At 42.9% G+C, this 11,100-nt stretch overlaps 1 protein-coding gene across 1 annotated transcript; it reads right to left on the bottom strand.

Annotated features, from left to right (window-relative positions):
* Positions 1 to 595: 595 nt before the first annotated feature.
* ST8SIA3 (ST8 alpha-N-acetyl-neuraminide alpha-2,8-sialyltransferase 3) lies at positions 596 to 8,428 on the bottom strand. The gene is made up of 4 exons (XM_059706187.1): positions 8,059 to 8,428; positions 6,581 to 6,703; positions 3,593 to 4,150; positions 596 to 878 (listed from the first exon to the last, which is right to left on the bottom strand). The coding sequence occupies exons 1-4, from the start codon at positions 8,235 to 8,237 to the stop codon at positions 596 to 598; spliced, it is 1,143 nt and encodes a 380-aa protein (XP_059562170.1). The 5' UTR covers positions 8,238 to 8,428.
* Between the last annotated feature and the right edge of the window lie 2,672 nt (positions 8,429 to 11,100).

Raw genomic sequence — 11,100 nt, 5'->3', positions numbered from 1 at the left:
AGCACATCAAATACAGATGCAACATATGCAAGCAAAACTAATTCACTATGATTCCTAGCAAATTATTACACTCCATGGCAGTGGGGAAAAGGAGAGACATAGAGATAGAGGGAGAGAGGGAAAGAGGGGGATAGAGATGGAGAGATGAGATATGCATAACAATTTTTTATGTTTCCATTTTGAAGAGTCCGATCCCACACAGGAAAAAATGAAATCCTGCCCAAGTGGACCAGAGGCCTCTCATTATGAGCACTACATCTTGAGCAAAGCTGCAGAAACTCCAGCTCCAGTCCTCATAAAATGGGAGGCAGTTTATTATTAAAATACAAATAGGAAAATACGTCAAACCATTTGTTAGCAGCATGGTTCCAAATGCAACATTCCATTTATCATTCAAGTTTTAATCATGTGGCTTCAATGCGTCTGTCCTGCTAAGACCCATAAGAGAGCAGTGCAACAGAGGGAGAGGAGACATCTTTCCTTTAAATGGCAGACAGTCCTTATCAGAAATTCTCTAGGGTTCTATTCTGATGACTATTCAATTTGATTTGGGGCACTTTTTAAACCACCATTTGGCACTTTCTGTTTGGAGTTCTTAGGCACAGTGTGACAGAGTCAGCTTGGTGAGCCCTTCCCCATGCATTCGGTACAGCAGCTGAAACTCAGCGGGCAGCTGGTGGGACTCCTGCCACTTGGTGGTAAATTTGGTTCCTTTTTTGTCATAGTAATGGTATGGAAGATCTTCCCTGGTGTTGGGGTCAAATCCAAAAGGCCAAAATCCATACAAGTGGATCTCTTCACATATTGCTGATGCAAGGGTGTACATAAGAATACCTGTGCTCAGCCGTTTGGGCGACAAATGTTTGTTTTTCCAGTACCTGTGGAACAATAAGTATAGGTGGATTCAGTGGCTAGTATTGAAAATTTCGGTGAGAGGTCATTTGACTGGGTTGGAGGTCAGTTTGTCCAAGCAACTTTGACAGTACTTGCTTTGAATCTATCTTTTAGACCACAAAACACCTCTGGGTAGGACTAGCTGCATAATTTGTGAGACTAGGAGCAAAATGAAAATGTAGGTCCTCATTGTAAAATGTATTGAGAATTTCAAGAGTGCAGTAGCAGATTATTAAACCAGGTGCTGGGCCCTTCTAAAAACGGGCTTCTGTGTGAACCACAAGGCTGCACATGTTGGAAGCCCACCCTGCCTCTGGGTTGGCCTAGACCAGTGATGGCAAACCTTTTGAGCTCGGCGTGTCAGCATTTTGAAAAACCCTAACTTAACTCTGGTGCTGTGTCATATATAGAAATTTTTTGATATTTGCAACCATAGTAAAACAAAGATTTATATTTTTGATATTTATTTTATATATTTAAATTCCATTTAACAAAGAAAAATCAACCAAAAAATGAGTTCACGTATGTCATAGGTTCTCCATCACTGGCCTAGACTCTAGGGCTCTGACTCAGTGGTGACACCACAGAGGCCCACCTGTGAGAGTGACTAGGCTTCTCATACACAAGGGGACCTTGGGAGTGGGAGGGGATTGTTTACTCTAAAGGGATCTCTTATGTCACTTCCTTTTCCAAACCTAGAGTTTAAATCTTTCTTTTTGGGTTTGAAAAGATTTTAATATTCTCTTGTAAAAAATCATATTCCCTGATCCTTTGTTTTCCAACTAGAGCTTCCCAAGTCCTTCTTTAGCATGTCAGGACCTAAAAAAGTATTTATACACTTTCTGAACTTAAAAAAAGCTAAATTATGGTTCTTGTTACTTCCATGTTTAGATAGTATTCTGAAGCCTTTCTTCCTACAATGCCAAATATTTGAGATAGCTGTGGTGCTTGTGTGTGTGTGTGTGTATTTATATCATTGGCTGTGTAGCAGAATTAAATTGTTCATGAATCAGTTTCTATGGACTGTATTTCATTCACGTTTTCATTGAATCAGTGTATCTGGTTCAAGCCTGAGTGGCTGTGGGACACTACGGCTAATTCTCTGGGCCTTCTGAAAGGTGGGGCAGGGCAGACACAAAGGCCAGTTTCCTGAAGTTTCTGAGCATATACAGTTCCTTCTTCACTACTTGAAGGCTTTAAAGATAATCCTTTACCATACCAGTTGAAATGTAAATGTTCAATCTTGGTTTTAATATTCTAACTTAATAGGAGTTAGAATGACTAGTGACAAATACTTTGGTACTGCTGAATTTAAATAGAGCCAAGAGGAGCAAAATGATGAGGTCAAAAGATCACAGGCGAGGCCAGCTTCTCATTCTGGTTCTGCCCCCTTTTTGGACAGTTACATTGGGTAAATAACTCGTGTTCTTTGTACCTTGGTTAATTCATCTTTAAACTTAGGAGTTGGGCTGCATTACCTCTTTCTTGTGTGGGCTGCAAAACATACAACCTGGAAAACTGGAACAGTCCTTGTAATTATTAACAATGTCCTCTTTCTCTCAAATAAAATGTTCTAGTTTGGACTTTAAATGATGGTGTCACCCTACCTGTTAAATACATACCAGTTTATTAGATGATGATTCTTCCTTCTATGAGAGGTGAGCTAAACAGATCTTAAATTTGGAAAACTTTAGGGGAGTACAGGATGGGAAAATCTACTGTGAGATAAAAGTCTTTGGAATTCCCTCTTTTCACCAGGCGTCCCAGAACCCACTGTAACTTGTAGTAATATCTGGACAACATGTTAGTACATTTGGGCTACTTGCATATGGGTAAATAAGAGTTGAGTAAATTTCCTCAGATGATTTAAAGAAAAAAAAACTACAATTAATACTGCTTTATAAAATGCCCCTGGATTAGTGGTTTCCAATTCTGACTGCATGTTAGAGTCATCTGGGGAGTTATTAAGACATACCAACTACCTGCCCCTACCCTCCTCCTCCACCAGACCGATTACAATAGAATCTCTTGAAGTAGAGCCTAGGCAATAGTATTTTAAAAAGTTATCCAAATGATTCCAATGTATAACCAGAGTTAAGAGTCATCAGACTACATAAAAATATTGCATTTCTGGTCAATCTGTCTATCAAATTACAAGGGAACAAGGTGCCCATAAAATACTATTCACATATTTTCTCATTCAAATCCAAAATTTCAAAGGCAGATTATGCAATTTATGATTTATCTATGTGTTCATCTATTTTGGACATCTATAAAACATCCAAATATCAAATAAAGAAGTATTTTAAGTTAATTGCATCTTTAAAAAAATACTTAATTTGTCTAATTTTGCAGTTGGCATTATTAGGCCATAGCTACCCATTTAAAGAAAATTCTTGATCTGTGATGATTCATGACTGCTTGGGGGGCTTACCACTAAGGCAGAGGACAGAGATAGAGACAGTAGGATGATGAACCACCAGTACCCCCATTTGGCACTTAGTGACCAACTAGGGGTAGGAGATTGAACTTCTTACCTAGAATGGTTCATTCATTCATTACAAAACACAGGAGTTTGCCCTAAAGTACTAAGCTAACCACAACAATGAACTAATCCAGTAGTTCCCACCCCCAAGAGATTACAATATTGATTTGCCATCTGGTGGGGTATGAGTTAAAGGCAATAAAATATACACACCTGTTGACATGTTGCATTATATTCCCAGGCCAAGCCAATTGGACTTTTAACTGACCTCTGTGTTCAACAAAAAAGTCAACTAATGTCCTGGTAACAGTTGCTGAAGTGTGGAAGAAAAATGCAGGGATCCAAAGAATGGCCCCATCGAGCTTTTTTAAACTGAGGAAAAAGTTGTTACGGTCCTGAATGGTCAAAAGATTGTTGTAATATTTTTCCAGGATGCTGGGGTTGAAGGTGGTAAGGTTGGTTTTCCTTCCAACATCTCTTTGGAAAGCCTCCGTAGGGGCGAAATTGCAACGGAAAACAAAATCTGACTTATCTATTTCTTGTCCACACCGGCTCCCTGTCAGGATCCCACTATTTCCAACCACAGCACAGACATTATAATGCTTATTCACAATGGGTGACACATCTGGAAGCAGTGATCGGAAGTTATTGCTAATAGAGAAAACATATTTATGGTTGGAATAATCATAGTGCATCAGTTGTCCGATCCGAACACTATTCTTGGTCAAAGAAAAATTTTTTATTACATCGACATGCTGAAGAATTTCTTGCCTAAAATAAAAAGAAATTCATTAAATACATCCCATTCAAAATTGATTTTCCATCTTATGTCTTATGCTGCCATTTCATTCAGACAAGAATCATAGGCACATTGAATCCAAGAAAGATTATACATTCATAATAATTGTGGTCTTTGAGGGGAGACTGTTTCAGAACCTATAGACATGTTAATCTCTCAGTCAATTTGTGAATGTAATCCTTCAGGGCTTGTAAGTGTTGTAACTTAACAGTTTTAGCTGCTATTCTTTGGTTTTCTGCTCTACATGAAGAGTATATTTGATTAAGGGGAAGGCACAGGTTAAACTATGTCAGAAAGACGGGGAGACAATTGACACAGGCCCCAAGGAGCTCACATTAATGCACACACATTGGTGACTTAGAGTTTGTACTAGGGACTACTTGTTTGCTGTTGGACTGGCAACAGTTGCTGAAGTGTGGAAGAAAAATGCAGGGAATATCAAATATCACTAGTGTACAAATAAGAGCCAACTGGATATGAGTCAGTATAGTATTATCTATTATTAAAATATGAAAATGGTGATGGAAGTGGGTGTATTTGAATATTTAATGGAAATGAGATGATAATCTCATTAAGGTCCTTTGAATAATAAAACAGGAATATTTTTCTACTTGATTATATAGAAACACAATTTAGTTGGAGATACCTAATCCTCAGAAGAAGAGGCTATTGCAAATCCTGGAAAAGTGTGTATATTCTAAGAATTCAGAGAATAAACAAGGTGAAGGTGATACTTAGTACTAATTTCAGGTTGCTTTCATGTTGAGCTTTTAGTAAAAGTAAGCATCTCTTAAAGTCCCAGCTATTTAAAATATTTAAGAGAGCTGAGTAACTTGCTATAAGATTCTCCAATTCTAAGAAATCACATTGAATTTTCTTTGTCTTTTGCATGAAAAAAATAGCAAGATTGAAACTAAATGCTTTGCATATCATTACTTTACCTAGAATTTTATTTTTTTAATTACTTAGTCAAAGTACAGAGCAACATAAACTGAAAGTTTAATACAAAACTTCCAAAGTTATCAATACTGCTCTTTACACGTTGTTACAAAGGTAAAAGTAAGTTTAAAATGATGCTGGGAAAATTAATTACGGATTACCTAATGCATGGGTTGAAAGGAGGGAAGATTTGAGAAAGAAATATTGTTCTGGCTGGTCATTTGGGTCACATGGCCTAGTGTGTGAAGAATATTTTTATTGAATTAAAAATATGTTTTGGGAAAAGGAATAACGTGTCCTACCCATTAATGTTTTCTAGATTTTCTATAAAATTAATATTGTATTAAAAAACCCAATGGTTAAAAAAAGGCACTTCCTGGGTTTTAGAATTAATCAATTATTGTCATAGGTTAATTTTTAATTAAAGTGTTTTAAAAGTTTTCATCATGATCACATGATTATGTCAAAAAAAGTATGTCAACTTTTTAAGTAAATAACATTTTCACAACACCATGGATATCTATTAAATTTGCTTTAAATCTGTCATTAAATTAAAGAGTGAGGCAATAATTAGAAATGTTCTGACCAAGACACAATCCCCTAAATAGACTGGTAAAATAAGAATTTAAAATAAGTGCTCCCACCCCTAATGAATACACTAGATGGCCCACATTTAGCAGCATAATAATCCCACCAAGAAGGGAGGAGTAATGATTTATCTGGGGGTTGCTAAAAGTAGACCAGAGTCACTGAGGAGAATAAATACATTTGAATAAATCTAATCCTTCCTCCCCACCTCAAAAACAAAAACAACCCAAAACCAAAACCTCAACTGCTAACCCTATAGCACATCAACTCCTTCATCTATAAAGGAGGCTGCTACAAGACAACACATAAGAATGCTATTGGGTAGCTTTTATTAAAATATTTTAATATTTTAATATATTAAAAATTGTCAAAGTTTAATGAAAACAAGTAGACAAAACCATTCTTAAGTACCTGCATATATTGGGGCCAAGATTTTCATAGTAATCTGACAGGGATGAATTATAGTATTTTCTGGTTGTTTCACTGAGACAATACTATTTTATTTAAACATTTTTTTTTCCAGTGGGGGAATGAAAACGCATTTACAATTAACTTAAAAAAATAGATGGCTTTGGCAGCCATGCATGTTAACTATAAATCATGGTGCTCAACTAAGCCCAAATTTGGAGGATATTGGAAATGCCTTTTTTTCTCCCACTCAAATTGGCCTTCCTGATGTTTTCTTTTTGAGAGGGCACTGCATACATCAAAAAGGGTTTCCAATCAGCCTTTGTACACTTAGGCCAAGAAGGCAATGCAAATACATCACATCTCAGGGTGGGGGACAGAATTTTTTTGTTTGATTATTTTGTTTTGTTTTCTTTTTTGAGCTCCAGAATTCAAAAATATCTTTGGACCTTTTCCACCTAGCCTACCTTTGATGTAAAAACGCTGTCCGATTAAATGTCCACTTAGAAGGTTTGTCTTGAAGATCGTGGGCCAGAGAATTCGTAATGGGCACAAATGACGGATTTAGAAACTTCAGCGCAAATTGTGACCTGGAGAGGAGTACGAGTACAGATAGACACGCTGGCCTCAGCTGGGGAAGCCAAGGGAGCCATTAACGCCCCGCCGGCTGGGGGGGGGGGGGGGGGAGGGGGCTGGCGCGCACACGGGCTCCATCCACCACAGGGCCCCCTCCCCCTTTGGTTCACTCTCTGCTCCCCACACACACCCGGGAGGAAGAAAAAGAACCAGGGAAATCCGTTTCCATTGTCCATCCCTCTGGGTCCGGGAGAGACCATAAAATGGCCGTCTTGCGGAGAGGAGAGCAGGGGCGGGCGCGGGCGCAAGGCTGGAGCCTGATGTGCGGCGAGGACCAGGAGTCAGCACCGCGGACAGCGCCGCGCCACGCTGGTGGCTGCCCTGGCGAATTGATTTTTAGGGAAAGGGCTGAGGACTCAGGAGACCTGGGGAAGGCTGGGGGCGGCTGCTGCCTTAACCTCTTCCTTCCCGAGTGTAGGTCTGACTTCACTCCCAGTCTCTGACTGGGGACCCCAGAAGCTACCGGCCCGGCTGGGCTTCTCTAGGGTTTGCACTTCTGGCCCTGCTTGGACCACAGAGTGGCAGCTTGTATTTGCCACCCACCCAACAGGAGGCCTTGCTGTGAGAACTCCTAGGGGGTCAAAGGTAGGGACGGGGGTCCCCATGAGTTGTGTCAAGCGGCGCCTGGAGCCTGCCCCTGCCCAGTCCAGCCTAGCTCCAGGCTGTGGCTTAGACCTGGGGCGAGGGTAGGAGGCCCTTAGGAGGGCGGGGGAAATTGCAGAAATCCCGGGAAAGGCGGGGGTGGGGGTGGGGCGCCAGGGGGAAGGGTGGCAGCCTGGGTTAAAGGATCAAGGTAAAATTCCCCAGGGGGCTTGGTAAAAGCAGACTCTCACAACATTTGATGGTATATGGGGGGCGAGGGATGGGAGTGGAGGAGGTTACAAGGGGAGTGCGGCGCCTGCGCCATTAAATCGCCTCTGGACTGCCCAGAGCCGGCCTCGGAGTCTGTGGACAGGGCCCAGGGAAGGCACTCACCTCACCCACGTCCATCTCCCGGTTCACCTCCCCCTGCCCCCAAACACACAGTGCTTCTCTCTCGACCATCATTCTCCTTAAACCCTACCCCCTTTTTGAAAATGGGGAAGGGGTGCCAAAGAAGAATATGAGACATGCAATCACATCGATAGTTTAGAGGCTTTGGGTTAAAAAACAAAAGGGAGGAGGCAGAATCGAAGAGAGGAGTGGAAGGACCACGCAGCTTATCTTGCCCAAAGTAGCTCAGAGAACCCCAAACACCCACCTCATTGCCCTCCCCCTCCCCCTCCCCCATATACCAGATGCCCGAGGGCGCTCGGAGGCCCTCACTCACCGGAATCCCGCGTGGAGCATGTACATTCGGGGCGCCCCCGGGCTGGCGTACTTGGAAGTGGTGAAGATGTTCTCCTTTTTCAGGGATACGTAGCTGATGAGCGATAAAATCAGCAGGGCAACACTGAGCATGACCAGCCCCAGCACACTGGCGACCCGGGCCATTTTGCAATTTCTCATCCCGGGCTGGGCTGGGCTGGGATCAGGAACAGCGGGGAAATCGGTCCATTGAGCAGCCAGCAGCTCGCTGGCGTGTCAGGCGTGTGTGTTCTCGCGCGTGTCAGCGTGTGTGGCGGGGCTAGGGGGAGGGGACCGGGTCGGGGAGCCACAGAGGCAGGAGGAGGTGTGGGGGTGGGCCAGGGCCCCAGAGAGAAATGGGACCCTCAAGGCTGGGTGAGCGGGCGGGGAAGCTGAGCAGGAAGATGGAGGGTCTGCGCTGCGGCGCCGATAGGGAGGATAGGGAGTGCGCAGCGCTGTGCATCTGGGGCTGCAGGCTCAAGCTCCCCCGCGCGTTTCCAGCGAGGCTGCCATCTCCTCCGCCGCCTGCAAGATAAATGTGATTGGAATAATGTTACAGTTCGATCTAAGCACAGGATTTAATTAATGAACTCTAATCTCCCAAATAACCCGGGGAGGGGCGGGAGAGGGAGAAGAGTAGGGGAGGTGGTGAAGGGAGGGAATTGAGGCTGGAAGGCTGCAGCCCATGTCAACAACCTCCTGCTGAGGGGTGCACGTGAAGAGGTGGCTGTAGAAAGAGGCCCTAACTTAGTTAATGGACCATTCATTACTTTATAAATATATCAGAGAATAGGGATACAAATAACTGGATTTGCTATTCTGGAGGATACACACCAGCTGGGTGCTTCTGAGATGCAGGGAGAGTAGTTTTAGAAAGGCAGACATTTAAAAACTTCTCTCTTCACCACGGAGGCACTGCCCTAGACCCCACCGGGTAGCACTCTCCCCAGCTCCCCAGCAAGGAAATCCTAACCAGCCGGCCCAACCTGCCTTGTGAGTAAAACCTCCTTGGGCCCTAGCTCGTTTGGCTCAGTGGGTAGAGCATCGGCCTGGGGACTGAAGGGTCCTGGGTTCAATTCTGGTCAAGGGCACATGTCTGAGTTGTGGGCTCGATCCCCAGTGGGGAGTATGCAGAAGGAAGCCAATCAATTATTCTCTCTCATCCTTGATGTTTCTATCTCTCTCTCTCCCTCCCCCTTCCTCTCTGAAATCAATAAAAATATATTTACCTCCTTGGAATTTTCCAGAATCTCTCATCTGCCTTCCATGCTCACTACATACTTTGCTCCTCTGCAAAAGATGTGCAGTGCCTAGTGAAGTTCTGGCTCCCCCTCCCCTGTCCACAGCCTGCAGTCCCAGCACACAGAAGGTGGCCAACAGGGTGGGGCTCTGTGTTCACCAGCCTGGAGCATTCTCCCTGATTTAACTCTGCATTCCCCACATTTCTGACTCATCCCTGTGGCCAGACCTTGGGAATGGGCCACCTCACAGTCCCGAGAAGCCAAGAAGCTGAAGGCATTATACACCTTGTCCGTTATAAATGCATGGACCCCTCTTTTGAAGGAGCCCACGAACCAGGCTGCCTCTGAAGGTGGAAAGGAAGCTTAATACTTTGTGTTGCTTGACCTTCAGTTTGTTTTAGCATATTCATATGTTGCCTGTTTTAATAACCATTGGAAACAAAAAATAATCCATTTTCAGTCAGGCTGTTGTATGCTCAGAGGCAGGCCACATGTGTCTTTTTAAAAAATATATACATTTTTATTGATTTCAGAGAGGAAGGGAGAAAGAGAAAGAGAGATAGAAACATTGTTGAGAGAGAGAATTATTGATCAGCTGCCTCCTGCATGCCCCCCACTAGGGATTGAGCCCACAACCCTGGCATGTGACCTCCTGGTTCATAAGTTGATGCTCAACCACTGAGCCATGCCAGCCAGGCACATATGTTTCTTTAACTCTGTTCTTTGCAGTTAGCTTGTGGCTTCTTCTACCCTAGCTTTACCCTTAGCTTGGCCTTCTCAATACTGGTCAATAAACACTAATGAAAGAAGCTGGAGATGAGAAATTGGCCTTCAAGAGCCTTTTCCAACAAAGCAAGTTGATCTTTTCCAAGTTGGTCATGATTTCTTTCTCTCCTGAACTTCTTGCCGTACTGGCTTTGGAGGAACTAATGTTCTGGTCTGTCTGTGAGCCGAGGCCATGTGGTCTTCCTCCCTGTTTCCACGTGCTGCCAGCAACAGCCTCATTAGAGGGCATGCTTAATAAATGCTTGAGGACCAAATGAGCTTCCTTGTGAAACACATCTGTCTGGTTATGGACACACATTATACAATTGTATGTTTCCAATGACAAAGAGAATCAGTCATTTTGTACCCACTGTAGACATTTTATACAAAAATTTTAAAATGTGGGTCAAGAGGACATAATCTTTCCCTCATGGGGCATTTTATTATCTAAAAATTTTTTTTTAGAAAAGTTCTGTTCTTCTGTACATGATGAATATTGAATCATATTTCTTGAATAATTATTTTAGCTTTTAAAAGAGAAAGGATCATATGAATATAGTATAAAATGCCAAAAGGAGTAAGATCTTATGAGAACTGTCTAGGAAGTACACATGCTGGGAAAACTCCTCTTGAACAAGAAGTCAGTGAACAAGCCTAGGGCAATGGTTACACCTTCAGGCTCCAGAGCCAGCAGACTTGACTTCAAAAGCTTACGCTGGCACCCTCGAGCCATATGACCTTGGGTAAATTATCAACCTCTCTGTGTGTCAGGCTCCGCATCTGCAGAACCAGAATAAAAACCTCGCAGGAATTGGGGGAAGATTAAGCAAGGCATGTCAAAGCCTTGGCCCAGCTCCTGGCCTGCATTAAGCAGTTAATACATGTGAGCTAAAATGGCTAGGGCAAGTTTTTAGTGTCTTTCTCTGACCCCATACATGTCCCACTACAAAATGCATAGGGAAGCATGTACTTGGTGAGGCATTTTCCTATGGAAAATAGCAATGATCAAGAAGCTCTTG

This window comes from Myotis daubentonii, chromosome 8 (genome assembly GCF_963259705.1).
Source record: "Myotis daubentonii chromosome 8, mMyoDau2.1, whole genome shotgun sequence".
NCBI lineage: Eukaryota > Metazoa > Chordata > Mammalia > Chiroptera > Vespertilionidae > Myotis > Myotis daubentonii.
The sequence above is the reverse complement of the archived record's forward strand: the minus strand, read 5'-3'. Positions and strand labels throughout refer to the sequence as shown.

Excerpts from the sequence above, each read along its gene's own strand:
- ST8SIA3 (XM_059706187.1), bottom strand. The coding sequence starts at position 8,237 with ATGAGAAATTGCAAAATGGCCCGGGTCGCCAGTGTGCTGGGGCTGGTC. Across the intron at positions 4,151-6,580 it reads ACAGCGTTTTTACATCAAAG|GCAAGAAATTCTTCAGCATG; the intron begins GTAGGCTAGGTG and ends TTTTTATTTTAG. Across the intron at positions 879-3,592 it reads ATAATGCAACATGTCAACAG|GTACTGGAAAAACAAACATT; the intron begins GTGTGTATATTT and ends ATTGTTCCACAG.